Genomic DNA, 23,172 nt, shown 5'->3' with positions numbered 1-23,172 from the left:
TGTGAAGGTGTCCTTGGGCCTTTCCCATGACTGAAGCATCAGACAGATATCAAAATGATTCACAGAAACGGCAAGCTGAGGCACGAAGGATGGAGCTGACGTGCGTAACTATCGTCCATCTTTGAAATGAAATGATCTACTCTTGATCTGTGTTTCAGTCACAGGTGAAAGTCTTCGCTCTCATTAATAAAACTCCCATAGAACAAAACATGACTCGGCTTGTTATGAGCCAGAGGGCCATCGTTAAGCTGCTCTCTGCTGGGACTGCCAGGGTAATTAAAGCTCATCATCAGCACTCCTCCAGAGGGGAACCTGCTTCAAGAGTCTCTGGGCGGCACACAAAGATTTCTGGTGAAATCAATAGAAATCAGTCGGCCTGACGCACTCTGCTGTACTGCATCGATTCTGCTCTTTGACTAATGCATCAACAGTAGGACCAGCATTTAGACGGCATTGATCCGAACCCATCTGGGGCCGGCTAATCGAGCCCGTCTGTGATCATCAGCCCAGCTACAGACAGGCTGCTGCAGGGCCACGCCCGCTCTCTGCCCCTCTGAGTATTAACGCATCCGTTTGATGGTGCAATGAACTGTCAACTGACTTTTGCCAAACCACAGGATCTGATGAAATGATGCAACATTTAAACCTGCTGTTTCTGTGCTTCCTGCAGAGGCTCCTGCTTTCGGACTCTTGTTTGTTTTGCTCTCTTTAGCTTCAGAGCACTTTGTGTCTTTGTTTCAGAAAAGTGCTCTTAAAAGTTGAGTTCCTGCTTCCCTGCTAACTCCGGACGCAGAGCAGCACTTATCAGTAAACACATTGCAAGAAGACGACTGCTACAACCTTTTTGAGGCCTGTGGAGTTGCATAAAACTTAAAGCATACACGATCAAATACAAGTCTGGAAAGCATTGCCTTGTATGCATGCATATATCTAGGTATGCTTTTTTTGTTATGAGCCTGATAAGAAAATCCCCCTATAGATCTCCCCTCTGCCTAGGTTAAGATGTAGATTCATGCATCAGACGGTGTCCCCGGGCGCTTTGATAGCTGTATACACTCTGAAGTCACATCCTGTGAGCCAACGCACACACACGTTGCCCTCGACCCTTAAAACACTGCTGCTCATTCCTCATGTGTGTGTCATTGCCATGTGTCAATAAAGAGTTGAGCTTTTGCACAGAGGGGGAACAAATGGTGCATATCTGCGGCTAATTTTAATCTGACAGCTGAGACAATGCCACCACAGATCATCTATAGAAAGCTGACAGGAAACCACAAGAATTACACAAACATGTATTTCCTGTTAATGTGGGAGCACATTAAAGCTAATGGTCAGGTGTTAGCGCGTGGCATGTGCCTGTTTGGTACCAATGCTATATGCGGCTCCTGCGTGGGTAGTTGCCATGGAAATGGGCAGCAGTGTTTGTCTCCAGCGAGAGAAAAGTAATTGACTCGATCGGCAAACCTGCAGATAATATATAGCACAGATAACAGAGGGACACTTTGTGAATGAGCTGCTTATGTACTTCCTGTCCAACAATGAAGCTGCAAAAAGAGTCTGCACGCATGCTGGTGGTACAGTGAGGAGTGATGGCTTTAAGATAAGTGTTATGATGCCGATGCAGGCTTCGAATAGCAACATTTTATTACACAAGGCCCCTATTTCTGATGGGCTTTAACAAAGAAAGGAATTTCCTTGACCAACCGTGTCTCGGTTAAACCAATTATTTTAACCAAAGCCAACCCTGCCTGAAACGCCTCCATTGGACTCCTTTGTCAGACATTTCTACGGCCAATATCTTCCCTTACACCCTACACTTGACCAGTCAAGCTAAAACAATGTAGATTGATAAAAAGCACTACAATATATTTGGTGTGAGCTGTCCCTTTAACCCAAACTGCAACAGCCTGCTCATGGAGCTTCAGACGGCATCGGTAATTAATCAATCCCCTGGTTAATCAGTTAACCAGCTCCACAAACAGATGGGCGAATATGACTTCATACCAACATATGAACATAATGTGCTAATCTCCTAAATATCCCCCACCAGGAGGAACAGCCCCCTCGAGGATATCATGCATCCCAACGCCCATCCCCAGGAAGTGACTCAGCAGCAGCAGCTGTTGCTATGGGTAACCAGGCAGTGGACAGTGACTCCACCTTAAATCCTCCGTCACTTTCCCCTCTCCGCGGTGCAGCAGTGGAGCCATGCAGCATGCAGAGGGACGTGCTAATCCCATCTCCTCGGCCCACTGACCTCCACACGTTCCCCTCCTCCACGCAGATTAATGCCTTCTTAAGAGCCACTGATTTAACACCAATCCACTTACACCCACACGGAGCTGACTGTCACCCCACCTGAAATCGATCTGTCCATCGGCATGCAAAGAAACAGCTGAGCAACCTCGACAAACACAAACAATGCAGTAATCTGACATGCTAACAAAAATGACGACTCATGTCCCACGTGATACTCCTAGCAACTAGCTATAAATGCTACACCCATGCTGACTAATTCAAAGTGTGTAGGAAAGCGGAGAGGACGGAGGTTCCTCCTTTATAGGTCACTAACTTTATTGAACACAAGCCGGTTCGCATTAAATAAATACAGGAAATGTCAGTCATGTCATGCTAATTAAGGCTTATAGACGGTGGCTAAATTAGGAAGTAAGTCAATCTCTAGAGACTGTCCTCTGCGGTCAGGGCCTTCTGTCCCATAATCTTACCACTGTATCATACCATATAGAACAGATGCATGAGCCAGGTTCTTTCTAACATAAGGTGCAATAAGTCGTCTTTACTGCTTTGTTGGTCCAGGAAGAGTCTACTTCCTGGATTGCTTTAATCTTTAAAGTGAGCAGCCTCTTTGAGAAAAGACCTTCGTGATAGGTGCTCGAACCAAACAGCTTTCATTTCCCTTCACTGATACAAAATTCATCTCCTGTGCTGGTAAATCCCTGCAGGGCTTGAGACATGTAAGCCTCATAATGCTGCACAGCCTCGTCCCTTAAGTAATGCTGGAGGATTGTTTGGCAACTGGAGAGTGTGTAAACGAGCAGTCTGATCTACGATAATGCTAGCAAACGGCACCTCTAGAAATGTGAGCATTTTGGTAAAGAGTGTGTAGAAAAAGTAGCACAAATATTTTAGTAACAAAATCTTTTTTATTAGAACATTTCACGTTTTTGTGGCAGAGTAACATGACCGTTGGAAACTTTGGACAACGAATGTTGAAAGCAAACTAATTGAATCAATTGCTCTTTTCCTCATTTCAGACGAGACAGATTTGAAGCTATCCCGAATCCCTCTGACAAACAAGGCGTTACAATGTAACCCAGATCTAGATGGAATCTGTTACATGTTTATCCTTGTGTACATACAAAAGAACAACAACAAAAACACAGAACATTTTGGGGGGGGGATTTATATTTTGGCCAGCGTACAAACAAAGTTGTGCATTTCCCGAAAATTAGAAGAAACAATTAAAAACTTAAAAAGCTTGACGCCACGGCTCGGGGCGCAAAAGCAGCCATACAGGAAGTAGGGTGTTGAGGGGGCGATGGAGCTTCCTGGGACCCAGGCCACGCCCCGTCCCCGAAGGCCCCCGGCCGCTGCACCTCGGTGTTATCAGGTGTTAAAGAAAGGACATGCATCCCCTCCTCTGCCCCACATCCTCCTCATCATCAGGGGGAAATGAAGGTGGCGTACGAGCGTCGAGGGGACGGGGCCCGAACCCCCCACAGGCTGTGCAGCGTGGTTATCGTTTCATAATTTCGGTTACAAAGTTATACATCTAAAAAGAAGTGACTGAAAACAAGGCAATGCGGGAGGAGGAGGAGGAGGAAGGGGTGTACAGTGCATGATGGGAAGGAGGGGCTTCACGACTTGTCTTTCCTCTCCTGTTCGATGACTGTGGAGGGGAGGAGGGAGAATGTGTTAGATTAGATTTGTCAAAAATAAACATAAACAGACAGTAAAAAGTGATGTAATGCTCCTACTTACTGTCTTGTGTAGGCAGGACATTCTTCTCCTGCGTCTCGGTCTTTTTTAGCTTCGCTTTGTCGAATTTCTCCACTTCTGAAATGTCGGGTTTGTCAGCCATTGTTGCAGGTAGTCTGTGAAATCAGAACAAAGCACATGTTAATATCTACACATATGTATCTGCAATGTTATTTGGACATGTGCTTCTCCCTGACTTTGTGTTTAGGGCGTTGCCTAAATCTCAGTGGTAAAAAAAAAAAAATGTGTTCAGTTTAAGTACATGCGCAACCCCGGACTACTTTTCCCTCTAATGTGCGTCCGTCTCCTTTTGTTCGCCTGCGGCTCTGCACAGCGTGATTTGCCTGCCATCCTCCCCGTTATCCAACACACACAGCCTGGGATGTTACACACAGGGGAAGGGCTGATCCAGACAATGAAGCCAGTGGGGGAAAAAGGGGCATTTACATAACAACAGGAGTCCACATGCTGCGCTGACCGAGAAAAAAATATGATGGGAAAATAAACTCTTACGCGTAGAAAATCGCTAATAGGATGAAAATGATGTCATCCAAAAATATAAAGTTTGGTTTTGTGAGTCCTCTCAGGGGATTTCCACATCCGCAAAATCCCTTGTCACGTACTTTCTCCTCCTTGGGGTGCAATCTGGAGGAACCACCGCCCTGATCGCCTTCATGCAAGCCTCAAAATCCAAATTCAACTCCACAATTTCAAAAATATTCCCAAATTACGCACCGTGGCTAAATATACGCGCGTAACACATCCTTTTATAACGGACCCCGAGCATAAAAGGCAACAAAGGAAATCCACTGTGGATGTGTAAGACAAAGACACAGCACACATGCGTGCGTGCCCTGCTGTCACATTACACTCTTTTATGAGCTGTTAAACACACAAAAACACGCTGGGTTATTATCCTATATTTCTTTATACGAGGCTCATCATCTTCCTCGCAGCTCTTCCTCATTCTCGCTGCAGGCAGTAACAGTTCAGACAATAGGAGGTATTTGTTGAATGAGTCTTACCGGAGGGTTTCTGGATGCTGGATGCTCTCTGGTCGGTGCGCTGCAGCAGTAGTGGCGCGTCTTTGCGCAAGCATCAAATATAGTCAGAAATATGCTAATGACATCTGACATCACCGCTGCCGGCCTCCGGGCCCCCTGCTGGAGAGACGGGGCCCTGCATGCTCATGTGTCTGATAAAACATTGAAACACCCTGAAGGAGCCACATATTGTGGTAAATAAATAGATTTGTGTTTTTTTGCGAATTTATCCACTCCATTTATCCTATTATCACTGATTTATGTCAACATGGCACCCCTTTACTTTATTTGACTATCAATATATTGCGTCTCAGGTCAAATGTGCAATTTCTTCAGCTACATTTGATGTGAAAATAACTTTAAAAGCACATTATTGCTATGTATTACTTGTATCTGTTGCAGCCGCTCTGACTGCAGATTAATGTAGAAAGGGCGCCCTCTGGTGGCGGTTTAGTTTAATGCTTATTCCATGCATCTGTCCCTTAAATACAAACATTTATATTTGTACGTCAGTTAACGCTTGATTCAATTTCAATCATTATTAGGGTAAGTATTAAGATTATTTACTAAATTATAGACTATTTTGACAAGGTCAAATTCCTGCATTTACCTCTTTAACACTGTAGTTATATCATTTATCAGCGTTTTAATGCAGATAATTTAACAGGAAAACATGTAAATTAACAGGAAATGGTAAAACCATGGAAGAGTAAATATTGTATAACAGTTAAGTACCTGTAATTGGATTTAAGTACAGTACTAAATGTACTTATTTCACTCACTGCAATCCATCAAAACAAACTATTTTAACATCTGCGTTTGGGATAATAGTATGTTGAACCTCAACTAGCTATTTAAAAAAGTAACTATTGTCCATCATATTTCTAGGAAAACTTACCAGAGTGGGATGTGAATGTGTTGCCTTATGGGTAGTGTAGTCTGCACACTCTTCGAGATGCCTACAGACTAATAGTCAGGATATATGAGCTTTTATTTAACAAATAAACAAATGAGTCTTTAGAGATGTAATGCTATCTTGCTGTAGTGTCCCTTTAAATGTATTGAAAAAGCAGAGCAACACGAACATCTGTAGCCATTGTCAAAGCTTTATTGTCAAGAAACAGCTCAAAGTGTTACATTTATTAAAAAAAAGAAATATTATCACGTTTTTTTCACCAAACCTTAATCCGCCTGCAGGCAAACAGTGAAACCTGCTTTAAGGAACACAAGTGACCCATTACAGCTGTGATGACATATCGCACCATTTTAATAATAAATCATGGCTGAAATCTTTAACAATCTCAGGGCTCAATTTGTTTTCGTGACCTTTTTAAACATGGATTTAACACCCAGCGACACCTCGTATTACACTCGTAATTCTTTACCAAAGTTTATCAAATGGAAAGAGGTGTCATAAAGAGAGCTTATTATGGGAGAAATTATACTGCAAATGTAAGAGTTGCATAAGCACATTCATGAAAGAAAAACTAAAGAAAGTGAGCAAATTAAGTTTTCATTTTAACTCCTGTCAGATCTCCACATGTGCAGCTTTTAAACTGTGGTCCAATGATAGCAATAAGCATAAAGTATTACAGCTATAAAGAATTGTCTAGTAAAGGGTTAGGCTTTATCATTTAATACTTTTAGCAGCTGTTAAGCAAACACTTGGGGGGGAGGTGCATATTTATTTCACACTGTGAAGCAGAACGAGCCAGAATGCGTCCGAATCATCGTGGAATGCTTCGTGGAATGGGTTCAATATGAGGTACAGATTATACACAGACAGCCTTCGGTTAAAGTGAAGGCCTCGCTGATGGAGGGTAGCAGGAATAAAGAGAATAAGAAAAAATATGCTCATAAATACAAACTTGGTCTCCTGTGTGGGCGTGACCTTTAAACGGTCACATGGGGTCGGCCAAAAATAACCATCAGCCTTTTTTCCGGAGGATATGTGGCAGAGAAGTGCCCGCTGAGAGGTGAGGGTTTCTATAATGGTACGTGGCTGAAGAGGTAGGACACGGACTCGCCGTTGTGGGTTCTCCTGATGGCCTCCGCCAGGATCATGGAGATGTCGATGACCTAGAGGAAACAAGGTGCACGAATGAGTCCAAAAACCAAGAAATGACTCAGCATTTTACCACTTCCTGTTTCCCTCGCCTGGAAGTCAACGGTTTTCTAATTCGATTTTAGTTGTTAGTCTGAAATAACGTGTGGTGTTAACTCAATCTGAAGTGGTCTTTTTTCAACGAGACAAAAGACGTCATTAAACACCCCACTGCTGTATTAAAAAAATGGCGGTTGCTAAGAAGTGTCTAAATGACTTTAAGTCGTGTGACCATGATGTAGATCCTTTATATCAGGGGTGCCCAACCTTTTTTGAACCGAGAGCTACTTTTAAAGTTGCCAGTCTGCTGAGATCTACCAGTCCAAATAGAGAGGCGTAGCCATTACTGACAGCCTACTACCAGGTAAATACACACTTCTACTTGTATAAAACTGACCTTCGTACAATTAATACTTCATAAAATACTGCAGATCCTTTATCTTACCTCTTTCTAATCTACACACATACAAGTATTTTACTGAAGTTACACAGCAGTGTTGTTGATACAGAGTTGGAGTTTATTCGCACGTCACACTACAGTGGGTAATGTTTTCAGGAAACATTGAACAGTGCTGCCACATATGACACAGGGACAAAGAAAATACTCTGAACCCTTTCTTTGCCGTTATATAAAAATAGTGTTGCTACAAAAGTATAAATTAGGCTTACTAATAAGACAACTCAGATCTGAAGCTACACAGGAATCTGCTGCCAAAGTGCAATAAAAAAGACACAATTAATAGAATCAAACTCTTTTTTCGTTGCATTTTAGTAGAGTATAAAAAGAAATGCCTTTAAAATAGGATGCAAGCAACACTAGTTTCTTAACCTGAATTGATGATAGACTATAATCAATTTAAACAGAACAGATCTTAATGTTTGCATTCTTATACCATTTTGTACAATAATTATAATGAATAAGTTCAAACAAACTAAAACTTACAGCTGATTAATAACGGTATCTAACTTGAGTTTTTATCATATCAAAAACCTGTTGAAACGCTACTGTTATTTTTATTACGCATCAGCAGCCTCCAGGAATGCTTCTTTCACAACTTCGCCGTCTTTGAAAGACTTCATGTGTTTCGCAAGAACGTGACTGACACGATAAGATGCTATGGAGCAGCCTTGCTCTTGTTGTTGGGCCTGGTGAAAATGGGCTGCTGTGCATTTAGCCGTCCTTTCAGGCCCCTCCCCTTTTGGAGCGTAGGGCAGAATTAGGAGGGAATTCCGCAGAGGTGGGACCAAGTCATTGTTTTGCAAGTCCAAGTCAAGTCTCAAGTCTTTGCGCTCAAGTCCGAGTCAAGTCTCAAGTCATTGTTTTGCAAGTCCAAGTCAAGTCTCACGTCAGGATGGGCAAGTTCAAGTCAAGTCCAAGTCCTAAACTTTGACAAAACAAGTCTTAAACAAGTTATTATGTGCTTTTCATCAAATGTAATGACATCGATCAACAGAATAATACTTAATAATCAAACTGCTCTTTATTAGTCACATTAATAATTTAATAATCAATTTTCTCTCTGCTGCTAAAGTAACGTGTGTTTTTCTAATTTAAGAGGGATCAGTAAGGTAAGGCTACCGTGACGGTTTGATTCAGAAGGAGTTTAATGTATAAGATCCCTGATGTTGAGGTGACCAGAATGTTTATTTCCACTGTGTACAACATGTTATAAGGGACCCACTATCTATCATTATGCAAGGGATAATGTGCAGCGAGCGGTCTCTATAAAGAACACCTGAATCTAGATCCCTCTGCAGGTGGTACTTTAACTATGTTTTGATGCTAATACTTTTACCTGTAACATTTTGAATGCAGGACTTTTTATTGTACAGGGTTCCTGCAGGTTTCGCCAACTCAAATGTAAGACTTTTTAACACCTTTTTAAGACCACTTTGAATAGAATTTAAGACCTATTTCACGGCAATAAAGTATGAAGGAAAATGTATATGAAAGAAGAAACAAAGTAAATGTATTCATGTTCAACATACGAACAGTGAGTGAACATAACAGCATAACAGTACAGAACTGTGTTAGACAAAACGTGTGTGTGTGTGTGTGTGTGTGTGTTAGGGCTGTGCAATTAATCATATTTTAATCGCAATTACGATTTTGGCCTGCCAGTTACGAAAACAACATAATCGAAAAAAACGATTGTTTTGCTTTGCTAGGTTGTGACAGTGCACTACAACATATTTGATCTAATTAATTGTTTAGTAATGTATCATTTATGTAATACATTTTTTTATTGGTTTTTCAGTTCAATTATACGTTCAGGGTAATCAACAGTTAAAAATATACTGTTCAAATTATTATTTGTTTTAAAGTTCAATAAATGGATGTTTTCAAAGTCAATGAATAATCGTATTTAATAATCATGATATTAATTATTGACCAACATAATCTTGATTATTGCCATAATCGAGCAGCCCTAGTGTGTGTGTGTGTGTGTGTGTGTGTGTGTGTGTGTGAGAGAGAGAATGACAAGAGCTATATTCAGGGTTCTTACACCTTTTCCAAAGTCAAATTCAAGCACTTTTCAAGCATTTTCAAGGTGCATTTTCCAGCTTTTCAAGCATCTTACAGCTGTTGTAAATTACATATTTATATACACATACTCAAATGATTATTTCCCTACCTCACATTAAATCAGATGTTCTTTATGCTATAAACAACCAAATGTGTGTTTCGTGATAGCATTCTACACGAGGATGAACAATTAAAGAAAAGAAAACTAAGTTTAATCTTTCAAAATGAGTGATCTGTACGTAGACTGGGCCTCCCATATAACCTGGCTGAGCCAATATAAAACAATCAGCCAAATAACTTTTCAATACATTATTGATTAATTGTTGAGGTACTTTTAGGTTGGCAGTGAACATAAGTCAGAGGTACATGGTGTACTTCTACTTCTCTACAGTTCAGAGGTACATGGTGTACTTCTACTGCACAACAGTTCAGAGGTACATGGTGTACTTCTACTCCACTACAGTTCAGAGGTACATGGTGTACTTCTACTGCACTACATGTATTTAACACCTTTAGTTACTTCACAGATGTGGATGAATGATGTGAAATATAATCAAGTGTTAAATCAGACTTTAGTTCCACCTGGAGTAAATCCACAAGCTACCCTGCAGTCTACAAAGTACTTCAGACTAGCTGCACCTTCACCAGCTTTGAGAACACTTTCATGATCAATCATTATAAAACACATCATATATATTATTCTGAAATGGACCAATCTGCACAACGACTACTTTTAGTGTCGCTACTTTCACTATATTTAGATGAGAATACTTTTCTATTTTCACTTGAGGAACATTTTGAATGCAGGACTTTTACTGTAACAGAGTATTCCTACACTCTGGTACTTCTACTTTGACTAAGTACAAGATCTGAGTACTTCTACTTTTACTCAAGTACAAGATCTGAGTACTTCTACTTTTACTCAAGAACAAGATCTGAGTACTTCTACTCTTACACAAGTACAAGATCTGAGTACTTCTACTTTTACTCAAGTACAAGACCTGAGTACTTCTACTTTTACTCAAGAACAAGACCTGAGTACTTCTACTTTTACTCAAACAATATCTGAGTACTTCTACTTTTACTCAAACAATATCTGAGTATTTCTACTTTTACTGAAGTACAATAGCTGAGTACTTATACCACCTCTGGTAGAATATTAGCCTGAATTGTAGCCACAAAATCACGCAGAGCTGCATAAAAATAGCCTCACAATGGTAACAAGTGGAAAATAATATTTACAAATGTGCACAATGATTTGTAGGTAATGCTGACTACTCAAGACACCCGACTTATACATCTTCAAATGAAGACTGTGTTCATTCTACAATTACATGGCATTAAAGCAAAATGTAGTTTTACTTGTATAATACTTCAATTTTATATAAAAGACAGTTTGTTTTCATGTTTTCAAATAAACAAAGTATTGGCTTTCAGAATATTAAACTTGTTTCGGCAAATTCAGATGATAAATACAACTTTGAAGCTTCGGCATAATTACAAGCGGAGAACGGACTAATGTAACATCACAACAAGCATAACAACAGCCGGTGTTTCTTGTGAGTGTTTCCCCGGTACACAAACGCAAAAATACACAAACACACTCGCGAGCTTCCCCCAGACCAGTAATACAAACGAAAATGTGTCTTCGGGTCAATGTGACTGATTTCGATAGAGCAAGTCACATTTGGTTTAGGCACGAAACATACCACCAGTAGAAATACATTGCTTTCAAAATCGCTCTGTGTCGAATAGGGGTGTAACGGTTCACAAACATTTCGGTTCGGTACGTACCTCGGTTTTTAGGTCACGGTTTGGTTCGGTACGTTTTCGGTACAGCAGAAAAAATTATCACAAAACATAACATATTTTTTTTAAATTATTATTAAACTGTGAATAATGTATTCACTCAAATAAATGCAAAATATAATAAAATAAACATTAAGGTGCAGCATTTCGATGAACGGAAATAATCTGTATTTGAACTTTACTGTACTAGTACTCACAAAACATAAACTATTAGTTTTGGGTTTTTAATTATTATTAAACTGTGAATATTCACTCAAATAAATATAAAATATAATAAAATAAACATTAAGGTGCAGCTTTTCGATTAACTGAAATACTCTGTATTTGAACTTTACTGTACTAGTACCTAAGCAGCCAGCTTGACATTATGACTTGCTTGTCATTGTATTTTCATGTTCTAAAGAAAAATGAACTTGTCCACATTGCTTGCCGAAAGGGCAGATCAGCTGGCACTAGCAATGTCTCCTGCTGTGGAGAAAACCCTCTCGCTAGGGACAGAGGTAGCAGATACAGTCAGGTAGCGCTTTGCTAACATGGCAACATAAGGATATTTGCCGTTTGTAATAGCTTTGGCTCGGTCTGAAATTTTTGCGAGTGGTGGAGGCTTAAATGCTAGTGGGAGTTGGGTTTGCACTTCAGTCTTTTGGTACCGGTGATATTCACGTTCGGGTGATGCCTTTTCAAATGAGTGTGCAAGTTTGATGTATTGCCAGCCGCGTAACCAATTTTAGTTGAACAATGCCGACAAACAGCTTTGGTTCGGTCCACCTGTCTTTGTCCGTCATCCTTGTACATAACTGTGAAACCAAAATGTTCCCAAACCAGAGACTTCAATGATGCTGGAGGATTTTAGAGCTCAACTTTATCTGCGTTCGCCATTTCGACAGTTCCTCAAATTACTGACTACATTTGAACGCATCCCTCTGACCAGCTCGTCCAATGAAATGACTTGCTCGCTCTATGACGCGTTGAACACAATGGGAGCAAATTACTCTGAATGCTGCGACGCAGCACCTGAGATTACTTCCAAGAAGTTGTTCACGTTCTCAATTTTTTTACGTTTAACGTTATATTCATTCGGTACACACGTGTACCGAATCGAAGGGCCCGTACCGAATAATTTCGGTACGGGTACGTGTACCGTTACACCCCTAGTGTCGAATCAATAGATTATATTTCATGACTATAACACGAAATGCCGTGAGTGCTTCATCATCTGAACACCACAGGATGGCGACTGTAACGCACATAACATAGGTACGCTCCTCTGAAATGATTGTCCCCTGCAATTATTATTATCCCTCAATCGAGTTTGCTATTCAGCTCGCTAACGTTAGCTTAAACAAACGTAACATGCAACGTTAGCCTAATCTAAAATGCTCTTCTACGGCGTACCTTTCATGTGGCTCGACAGCGCAGACTCTCGCATCGTTATTTGTTGCAAACTTTGCAGGAGGCTACTCGTGGGCTTGACCCTAGTCTTAGCCATGGCTTGTATTTGTCTTCTGCTAGCCAACGCTCGTTGAAACGGCAACCTCCTGGCACACAGTCATCTATCACTCATCAGAATGCCCAGGTCACACGTAACACAAACACTTGCAGGTCGCGCGCATAGTGCGGGTAGGCCACAGCGGAGCTGTTTTATGTAGAAGCAAAGCAATTATTTTCTTTTAATCTAAAAAGCGAACTATTCAGTCAGACAGCAATTTTTTGTAAAAGTAAAGCATTTACATTTTCAAGCACTTTATCTCAATTTCAAGCACCATTCCCAAAATTCAAGCACTTTCCCAACCTTGAAAACACCACGTCAAATTTCAAGCATTTTCAAGGATTTCAAGCACCCGTACGAACCCCGTGTATTCAGAGCTCTGCTGCCTTGGCTACACTATTTCATCGTTGCTGTTGTATGATTGGTGTTTAGCTACGGTATTTAGCGTCGACAGCACCTCCGCTTTTAGGGTTGACGTAGACCCAAACTTCGCCCGGGGGTCCCCCGGTGTTGTTGCGGGAGCTGCTGGACTAGCCAACGCTACATTAGCTGCACTAGCTAACGCTACATTAGCAAAACAAACGCTAATGTCTTTTGCAAAAGGTGCAGCGGGCTTCAAACACGTTCCCTCCACTGGTTTCAACCAAGCACTAAATTAGATGTTTTCCAACCAATTACGGTTGAACTTACACTTCCCCATATTTATTTGTAAGTATATTCGAGGATAGGCTACATGAGCTGAAGCTTGGTTGCTAGGTTACTAGCTGGGTGTTCTCCAATAAGGGGCCGGGGGAAACAAAGTTAGTGATTACTGGTTCCATGTTGATTTAATTCTAGGGATGCACGATAATTATCGGTCCGATATTAGGAATTATGACGTCATCCCGATAAACCCGATAACAGTATTAATAGCCCCGATAATATACAATATATTTTTTGGGTTAAAAAAAAGATACTGCGGTGTGGGTGGATTGGGATGAGGGGCGCTTGTTTTTCACTCGGCTCCTCCCGTTTTGCCAGTACTGTGGTATTAGTGGTTTAGGAAGAGGGGAGTTCTTCACAAATCCAGCGCTCCCTAATACTTCGAATCTGATCAGTCACCTGAAACATCGCCATCGCTACGATGGTGTGTTAAAAGCGTACGAAGACAATAATACAATACAAAGTGTGTGTGTGTGTCTGCGCGCGCGCGTTGGAGCTGTGTGCAACTCAAGGCATATGCTCGAACCGGAGCTGCCTGGACGCTGCAATCATGTTGCTGAGTGTGCTGACTTTTCGTACAATGTCCCACTGTCTGGCTTCCTGCATAAAGTCAAGTGCTCGGCGCAGTTGTGGCGAAATGTCGCTCCTCTGTTTTCATTTAAACAGCTCCTTATATCCGTTAGCATCTGGTGCTAGCTAGCTGCGCTAACAACAACAATGCACGTAAGGTCTCTCTCTCGCTCGCTCGGACCACACATACACACACCCTCCCGGTCCTCCCGATGGCCAGTCGGTGCCTGCCGGTGAGCGTGGAAGTGTGGTCTGCCGCAAGCGGGCGGCAGGAGCGGGGCTGTCAGCATCAGCTTGTAGATGGTATTTTAAACTCGATGCGCTCTGAAACTACGGGGCGGCCAAGGTAAAAAAATACACATGCGTTAATCGCGTTAAAATAATTAGTGGCGTAATTTTTTTTTTTATTATCGGTTACGGTATCGGTCTTGAGAAGCAGGAAGTTATCGGTATCGGTTTCAAAAAACCAATATCGTGCATCCCTATTTAATTCAATACAAATTGTTGGGGGGAACTGAAAGGCTATTACCGTACTGGTTACTTTGCAGCCCGGACATTTCCCCCAAAACACATTTAGACGCTATCGCAACACAGAAGTACCTTTCAAATCCGATAATTTTTAAGACCTTCTAAATCATATTTAAGACCTTTTTAAGACCCCGCGGGAACCCTGATTGTAACTTTTTTTAGTCACCTCAAGTCAGAAGGCTCAAGTCCAAGTCAAGTCCCGAGTCATTGGTGTTCAAGTCCAAGTCGAGTCGCAAGTGTTTTGTGATGTTGTCAAGTCGAGTCTCAAGTCATCAAATGTGTGACTCGAGTCCACACCTCTGGAATTCCGTCTCGTAGCGTTTATGCACTGTTTTGAAATAGGGCTGCAACAAACGACTAATTTGATAGTCGATTAATCTATCGATTAATGAAACGATTAATCGACTATTCGGACTATTATGCCTTGCACAATTTCTCAAACGCTCTTATTTAGCCATCAACTTTTAGATTTAGCTTGAGGTTGTTTTAGGCATGTGGAAACTAACAATGAAGACAATAAAGATGAATACTTGATTAAAAAATACATATTATTAAATTAACTAAACAAATTGTTTACAAAATGAACATTGCTTTTCATTTAAATTAAATAAATAATATTTCACATCAAAAGAAACAACAGTGTTTTAGAAAATAATAAATCATGTGACAGAACTGTGAACAGAATAGCTGAAACTTTAACAAACTAATTCAGTTACCTCAAATTATTACCCCATGTTTATATAATTGAGTTAACTCCGTGTGTTGCTGCTAGCATACATAACACCTGACGTGAAAACGTTACTCGTGGACGGGGCTACAGAGCTGCTGGAAAGACAGTCCAACCCGGTGCATTCCTCCGTCTGCATGTGGAGCACTTTGGATAAATGTTTCGACAAATTGTTCGTGTTACCGCCCTGACATGCTGAACACTTATTGCACTTTGCAACGAGCATCGAGAGTAGTTTAACCACACCTCGGAGCGGCGTTCTCTCCGCCACCTCCGCAGTGTGCTGCTGCATGTAGCAGCCGCGTGTGTGTAAACTGCCCCGCCCCCTCCCACACAGACCAGGGAGAGAGATCTCGTCTGATCGAAAATACATCATAGACGCATTTGTTTGTCTTTTTACATATTATAAACGAGCTGGCCACACTAAGACTGCGATATAATGTTTTTGTATCAATAATACATGACATATATTTTTTAAATGTCTCCAGTACCAATAACGTTGTAGCTTAACGGCGCGTAAAACACACGTGATGACGTCACCAACGAATCGACGACTGAATTAGTTGGCAACCCCATTTTGAAATGCCGCTCCTAAATTACCCTTCTTCGATAAAGCCACGCTCGCATTGCAGACGAGACAGATGGACACAAAGCTTTGATGCGTTCAAGTGCATTATTCTGGCACAGGAAGATTATGTTATAACTTATAGGACATTAACGATAACAGAATATTGTTGTTCTATTTTTAGACACATCTCGCGGTCGACTGGGAATCTCCCCGCGAACGACTGGTTGGGCACCCCTGCTTCATAGCATAACGTTAATATGTGGAAATTATCCTGCTGAATAAAACGTGTGCGCATCATTAACGTGTGTGAGAGAGGAGTACCTGTATTTTGGGGCACGCCTTCATCTTCTCCTCCTGGGGGATGGTGTTGGTCACCACCACGGCCTCGAACGGGGCGCTGTTGATGCGAGAGATGGCGGGACCGGAGAAGATGCCGTGTGTGAGGATGGCGTAGACCTTCGTTGCGCCGGCATCGATCAGCCTGGAGAAGGAAATGTTTGGTAAATAATATAATTATTATACTATAATTGTGTGTACAATATGCCAGGAACAGACAGATTCAAAGTCTTTAAATGTCACTGACTTGTCGGCGGCGTGGCAGATGGTGCCGCAGGTGTCGGCCATGTCGTCCACCAGGATGGCGACGCGGTCCTTGACGTCTCCCACCAGCACCATGCGGTCCACCTCGTTGGCCTTCTTCCTCTCTTTGTGGATCAGAGCGAAGTCCACGTTCAGACGGTCGGCGATGGACGTGACGCTGCGTGGAGACAAAGGGGGAAACAGATATTAGACAGACTACACTTTGAATTTCCCTTATGGAGGATAAGACTGCAGCCATCATTTGAAACATTATAAAAATATAATCATTTAAATCGCTCATGTTCCTGAGTTCTCGCTCCATCTCACCGTTTCGCTCCTCCGGCGTCTGGAGACACGATGATGCCGTTTTTCCACTCAGGGATATTTTCTCTGATCCACTGCAGCACAGCGGGCTCCGCGTACAGATTGTCTACAGCGATGTCGAAGAACCCCTTTAAAAAAAAGACTCAAAGGTTACAAAACCAAATGGACTCAAGTTCAGAAATATGGAACATTATAAATGGGAATACAGAAAATACATGGCACAATTCAATTTAAAGCACATTACATCATGTGTACAGTCCCTTTATTTCATTATCTATTAATCCTGATCCCTGTCTGTAATTCATATTAAAACCGAAGCTATTTTTCTACCTTTAAAACAACAAAATGTGTGAGATAATTGTGCCTTCGCCTAAGAGTGAGTGAGTATTAGTACTATATTAGAATGAGTAGTAGCATACAAAATACATTTTAACACAGTCACTAATATTAGAAAGCTAAATCGCTCCGTAACGCAAAACAATGCCTTATTCAGAAAGTGAGTAGGTAAAGAAACACACACACAAACGTTAATTAACTACAGTCTTTAATCTCTTATCTCCCCGTTTGGACCCAGTAATAGATGACATGTCTCTGTACCGACCTGGATCTGAGAGGCGTGCAGGTCCATGGTGATGATGTGGTCGGCGCCGGCCACCGACAGCATGTTAGCCACCAGCTTCGCCGATATGGGAGCTCGACTCTGGGACAAGCATCAAGACACTTGAGGTGAGTAAGTGAGAAGAAGATGTCGGGAATTTTAAATATTGGAAGCTTTTCCCTGAATGCAAATCCCCTGTAAAAATGTTTGTATGGAGGTTTCAAAATGTATTTTATCTCCTAAACACTAATTAGGATTATTTTGACTGATATTGCAACTGCGAAATATATATATTTTTAACATTCTTATATTATGCTAATCTTCAGGTTCAAATGTTGTACCTCTACTTTGACATGTCTTCATGCTTTAATGTTCAAAAAGCTATTTATTTTTTTCATATTGCAGAACCTCTTTTCACCCTCTGTCTGAAACCAGAGCCCAGTCTGCTCTGATTGGTTAGCTGGCCTGCTCTGTTTTGATGTAGCTTATCAGGCACAATGTGCTGGAGCTCCAGCCAACAGAAGTGCGAGTGTTACACAGTGACGTCACTATGTTGCAGAACACAGGGATTTTAGCCTTTGCAGAACATTGACATGAATGTAAACGTTAAAAGCCGAGTGCAGTGACAAGAAATTTAAAATAAAAGTACTTTAAAGAATATGATAATGAGAGGGGAATGAAGTGTCACACTGATGTGCAGGCCGTCACGTAGCCTCGCTCTTGTTGCTTCATGTGAACCTGCATTGCGGTTGTAGTTACATCAACAACTGAAGCAACAGCAGACAATGATTTACAAGATAAGCAGGTTTTCCCGAAGCACGTTTTGCGCCTGCAGGAACATTCGATCTGTCAATCTCAGGTTTTCTAGGGGTAGAGATCGACTCTAACTGTATCGCTGCAGTGCCTGCGTGTACATGAAAGTATTCCCAACACGTAATGTGACATGTCAACCTGCAGGTGCTAGAGGGGGATTCCTCACATCACATTTAAGGTGACTTGTGTCGTAACGTAAAAATAATTCTGCACATAAGAAAACATTGAGGTTGGATATAATAATATTTTATATTACATTTATTTCGACACAGAAAGCTTCACTTGTGCGCTCATATCAGGAGAAGAAGAAAAAGAAGAGGTCACTTTCTTACAAGGGGGATTTCAGGGAGTTAAATGGTAATGCTTATAGATGCTAAAATAGGGGAAGGAAATCATGTTTTTTTTTTACCCAATCAAAAGGTCAAAGTTTTAAAATGTTTGTGTTATCGGTGATATTCAGATATTATAAGAGGCGTGGCGTGCGTACCTTGTCTTTCTTATCCTGCCGGGCGTAGGGGAAGCAGGGGATGACGGCGGTGACGCGGGACGAGGAGGCGATCTTGCAGGCGTTGATCATGATCAGCAGCTCCATGAGGTTGTCGTTGATCTCGCCGCAGCCGCTCTGCACGATGTACACGTCCTCTCCGCGCACGCTCTCCCCGATCTCCACACTGTCGCAGCGACACACAGAGGGAAACATGTAAAACAGAAAATGTTCACTTATCCCTTACAGATTATAAGGTCATTCTGTTTTTAATGAAGTTCAACGATGGGTTTATGAGCGGTGAGTTGTGTGTGACTGAGCTGCTTCCAGTGTTAGGACAAGTTAGGGCTGAGTCCCTCTGCTCATGTGAGGAGAACAAATGAGGCACACACACAGTGAGCAGAGAAAACATTGTGAAACATTCCTGTGTGAGGGCCCTCAGTCATGTGATCAGTGGACAGATGTAAAGGCTGCAGTCACAGGGCCTGCGGTTTTTCTTTTTAAGGGAGGCCAGCACTCAGCCTGTAAAGGTGTTGAATCACTGAGAATAAAAGCTCACACCCAGTGTTTGAATGTGTATTTTAAATGGTCTGAACAAACATGTTATTGCTGTAACCAAAAACCAACGGAAGGCATTGGCAATAATTAGGAGATCATTTGGACAAACCAATTTAATATAACTTATCACTTTATTTAAATGATAAAAGGACACTTTTTGATATCCACAATCTCTGTTAAAAAACAAAATAAGGTTTTCTGTGATTCTATTCTAGAGATGTAAGAAAATGTAAACATTATAAGTTCAAACTGCATGTTGAGTCCTTGACCTTGAGCAAAACATTTCAACAGGTAGCACAACACAGGGACACACAAAAAGTGACGGCTTCCATACAAAGAGGCAGAAAACGTCCGCCACATCTGGGACGTATTACCAAAATTGTTCTTTTATTTAGTTATACTCTCCATCTTGATCTACTGTATTTATCATTTTAGTGTTTTTGTATCTTTAAATAACATTTTTGTTTTATACAATACATCTGGATGCCTGCCCTGGAGCCAAAGGGCAACAACATAATTGTTTGGACATTTCTCTCTGTGCAAACAAACAACATGTCTTTCCCAGGAATACGCTCCCTCTGCGTTGGTCCTTGACCTCTCACCTGGCAAAAACCTGTATCTGAGCAGTGAGAAGAGCGGGTATTAGCATACCGTTCTCACCTCCCTGTTAGCCTGTGAGGATGGGAACATAATCTTTGTTTTGGACGTTGTGTCGCCCAAACAGCTGTGTTCCCTAGAGAGAAACCTGAGCGAGGATAATTAGAGTTTTCCCTGGATTTTAGAGCTGTGGGTGGAAACATCACCAGCAGAGAGGCTCTTAGGAGGGATAACGGGGTGGAGACACCTTTACAAGCCCTGTTTATCTAAAGAAACTATGTGGAAATTAAAGATAACAAAACAACAACTGCCGTTTGTTGGATGCTTTTATCCGAGTGCATTACAATACTGTAAGTGCATCATTAAGCAGGAATTTAAATCCAACTCTGCTCACTGAAGATCACAAAACACTAATGCAGTGCATCATTCCCTAGTACTGAATCAATTACATTAAAGGGCACATATGAGAGGGTCACAAAGCTACAAATAGATTAAGATAAATGCTGAGTTTAAAGCTGCATTGCATAAACAGTGTTATGGTGTGTTCAGATTAACAAAGTGGAGCAGCATGATGCTAGTATGTCATCCTGTAGAAGGGCTCAAACATGATCTGAACTGACTGTTCAAGGCAAGGCAGTAGTAAAAGTAATACAAGTAATTGGCTAACTAATATTAAACGAGGCTAGCTGCTAGCGTGCAGCCAGTAATTTATCTAATGGTTAGCTTGGCTGCGTTGGAAATGAGCCCAAATTAAGTGCATGTGATTTCTCTTACAGGACAGACAGTAATGAGAGCTTCATACATATATCTTTATTCTTACTTTGCTTAGTTTAGATACAATATTGTACATTGAAAACTCATGTGTAAACCATTGTCATGGTTGGAATTGTTTATGTAACCTCTCATTAGCATATAAAAACAATTAGCCACGTATGTAGTTAGGCTGCTAGCATAAATACATGTTCAATAACAGAAAGATAAGTTATTTGAGGCCGAAATTGGACAGCAGTAGTGCATACATAACACTGTTAAATAAGATTAACCCTGTATCCATTTATTATAACCTCAACAGGTCTGAAGGCTAACGTCTTGGCTAGCTAACAGTATCCATTTAGTGTGGAGAAGGCATTAAGGTGTCACGTCACATGTTGTACACCCGGATTAATCAGTTCCTACTTTAAAACTAGCAGGTTTACTGCTCACATGTAACATGTTACAGGGGAAATAAAACATTCAGCTGCCTTTTCACATAGTTTGGACTGAAAAAAGGGCTTAAGGGGAAACTGCAGCACATGTACACATGTTGGCCCATAAGCACCTATCACACCGGACGTAACGTTAGCGTAGTTAGCATGATAAGCAATGAACGAAATGCACCGTTACGCAATTTCACTACTGTGGCGCTGGAAGACTTATGACTTTTAACACAAACAAAAGGCAGATATAGTTATTGAAATCTCATTAAATGTATATTATCATTACTGAAGATAGCAGAGCTGTCCGATAAAGGAAAGAAGAGCTTAGCTTGCTATTAGCCTGGTGTGTTTACATGTGGCTAGCCAGTCACGTGTGGATCCCGCTGAATAGTAAACTATTGTTAGCTTCAAGCTAACTTACCCACATGTGATAGGAGCAACATGGACAGCTTGTCCGCGATACCAAAACGCATCTCATGTTAACGTCAAAATTCAAAACATTTAAGCGTCGTTTTTAAGTTTAAAAACTACTCACCATGTCTCCTGGTTGCTAAATTTTTTCGTGATCACTTTCCCCAGCTCCAGTCCCAGCCGATCAGCCACTTTCTGGGACAGGTCGTGGTGGGAGCTCCCGCTAAAAAGCACGATGTTAGGCATGTCCGAAATACTGCTGCAGTTTTCTTGAGAAAGGAAAGAAAGGAGGATTAAAAAGACGACAGGTCGCCCCTGTTAAGGATAATAAAAACGGGGAATTTGGCGTGCTAATGTTGCAGCTTTTGCATTGCTCTGGTGTGGCTCTGGGACAGTGGGCAGAGAGGAAATATCAGGTCAGCATTTGCATGGTGAAGGAAGGGCCTTCCCCTCATTGGACAGTGCAGCAGTCAATGACACACATTTCTCCGCTCCATTGTTTACTTAACATACTGGCCTATTTCTGAGATAAACAAAGAATATTAACTATTTAAAATCCTGTTCTATGTGGTAAAAGTGCTCAAGAGTAGGTGTATTATTATTAACTAAATACAGTTGTATCCGTTTTAATAGTATAGGTTTAAGTTGGTAAAACTAAATATATAAAAAATTATGTTGTGAATTGATTTAATTTTTCACCCGTTATTTATTTCAAGGAAAAAATATATATTCATCAACGTCTTTTGATATTTTTTTCTATTTCTTATTCAATTAATAATTAAATTAAAGCTTTTTAATTATATTATTACCGTTGTTCTTTTTTATTCATTAAAATAATTTAGTTTTAATTTATTATTTAATTGGAGAAGTTTTCCACTGCTTGTGTGAGGTTTATATCTATTTTTTAGATATTAAACAAAATAAACCAAAAATAAAAGTAATTATCTTTTTCCGGCTTCATTAAGGACACATATTTCCTATTATTCTATGAATTTAGAGTTATTATTTGAGGCTTTGACTGTTGGAAAAGAAAAAACCTTTTCAATTTGGGCCTTTAGAAATAATTGTAATTATTAAATCGAGACATTTTTGTCAGGATGAAGTCACCTGACGAATGCTGCTTGAACTCTTGTGATTTTGGATCTTGTAATTAGATTTTCCTCTGAGATAAAAGTCAGCTGAGACTTGACGCTCCTCATGTGTCTTTCAGTGGAGACACACTTTCCTGCATCATTGCTGTCATGTGCTGGGTGCTGGGCCGCTCATTTACTTTTTCACGTACTGTACTACAGCACATGACAGATACGGTTTGTATTGTAGGAGACAAGGATTGTTTCTCAGATGAGATATGGGTGAAGCAGCTCAGGAATTCAACTAGCAGCACTTTTTAGTGTTTACACTTCCATTGTGCAAACATGGACTTTGAATAATCATTGAAGTGAAGGAGCTGAAAAGTGGCGAGCTGATAATGGGTTCAGCTAGATAAACAGTTAGGAAAAAGCAAAAACATTTGCATTTATGTAAAAAAAAGAAACACATATTGTAT

At 40.9% G+C, this 23,172-nt stretch overlaps 2 protein-coding genes across 2 annotated transcripts; both read right to left on the bottom strand.

Moving 5' to 3' along the window:
- Nucleotides 1-3,144: 3,144 nt before the first annotated feature.
- On the bottom strand, nt 3,145-5,134 carry LOC117459200 (thymosin beta-10-like). Its single transcript, XM_034099980.2, has 3 exons — nt 5,025-5,134; nt 4,003-4,115; nt 3,145-3,910 (listed from the first exon to the last, which is right to left on the bottom strand). Exons 1-3 carry the CDS (start codon nt 5,096-5,098, stop codon nt 3,879-3,881), a joined length of 219 nt encoding a protein of 72 aa, XP_033955871.1. The 5' UTR covers nt 5,099-5,134; the 3' UTR covers nt 3,145-3,878.
- A 994-nt stretch (nt 5,135-6,128) lies between these two features.
- LOC117459184 (ribose-phosphate pyrophosphokinase 2) lies at nt 6,129-22,066 on the bottom strand. Its single transcript, XM_034099978.1, has 7 exons — nt 21,751-22,066; nt 18,868-19,051; nt 17,571-17,669; nt 16,973-17,097; nt 16,650-16,823; nt 16,388-16,547; nt 6,129-7,121 (listed from the first exon to the last, which is right to left on the bottom strand). The coding sequence occupies exons 1-7, from the start codon at nt 21,870-21,872 to the stop codon at nt 7,029-7,031; spliced, it is 957 nt and encodes a 318-aa protein (XP_033955869.1). The 5' UTR covers nt 21,873-22,066; the 3' UTR covers nt 6,129-7,028.
- Between the last annotated feature and the right edge of the window lie 1,106 nt (nt 22,067-23,172).

Source organism: Pseudochaenichthys georgianus, chromosome 2, assembly GCF_902827115.2.
Source record: "Pseudochaenichthys georgianus chromosome 2, fPseGeo1.2, whole genome shotgun sequence".
NCBI lineage: Eukaryota > Metazoa > Chordata > Actinopteri > Perciformes > Channichthyidae > Pseudochaenichthys > Pseudochaenichthys georgianus.
The sequence above is the reverse complement of the archived record's forward strand: the minus strand, read 5'-3'. Positions and strand labels throughout refer to the sequence as shown.

Bases quoted from the DNA above. Each gene is read 5' to 3' on its own strand.
- LOC117459184 (XM_034099978.1), bottom strand. From the start codon at position 21,872: ATGCCTAACATCGTGCTTTTTAGCGGGAGCTCCCACCACGACCTGTCC. The intron at 17,098-17,570 runs GTCGGTACAGAG...TTTTTTTTAAAG, and splicing joins TGCACGCCTCTCAGATCCAG to GGGTTCTTCGACATCGCTGT. The intron at 7,122-16,387 runs GTACTCCTCTCT...TGTTTCCTCTAG, and splicing joins AGGCGTGCCCCAAAATACAG to GTCATCGACATCTCCATGAT.
- LOC117459200 (XM_034099980.2), bottom strand. From the start codon at position 5,098: ATGCTTGCGCAAAGACGCGCCACTACTGCTGCAGCGCACCGACCAGAG. The intron at 4,116-5,024 runs GTAAGACTCATT...CTGATTTCACAG, and splicing joins CAGCATCCAGAAACCCTCCG to ACTACCTGCAACAATGGCTG. The intron at 3,911-4,002 runs GTAAGTAGGAGC...TCCCCTCCACAG, and splicing joins TGTCCTGCCTACACAAGACA to TCATCGAACAGGAGAGGAAA.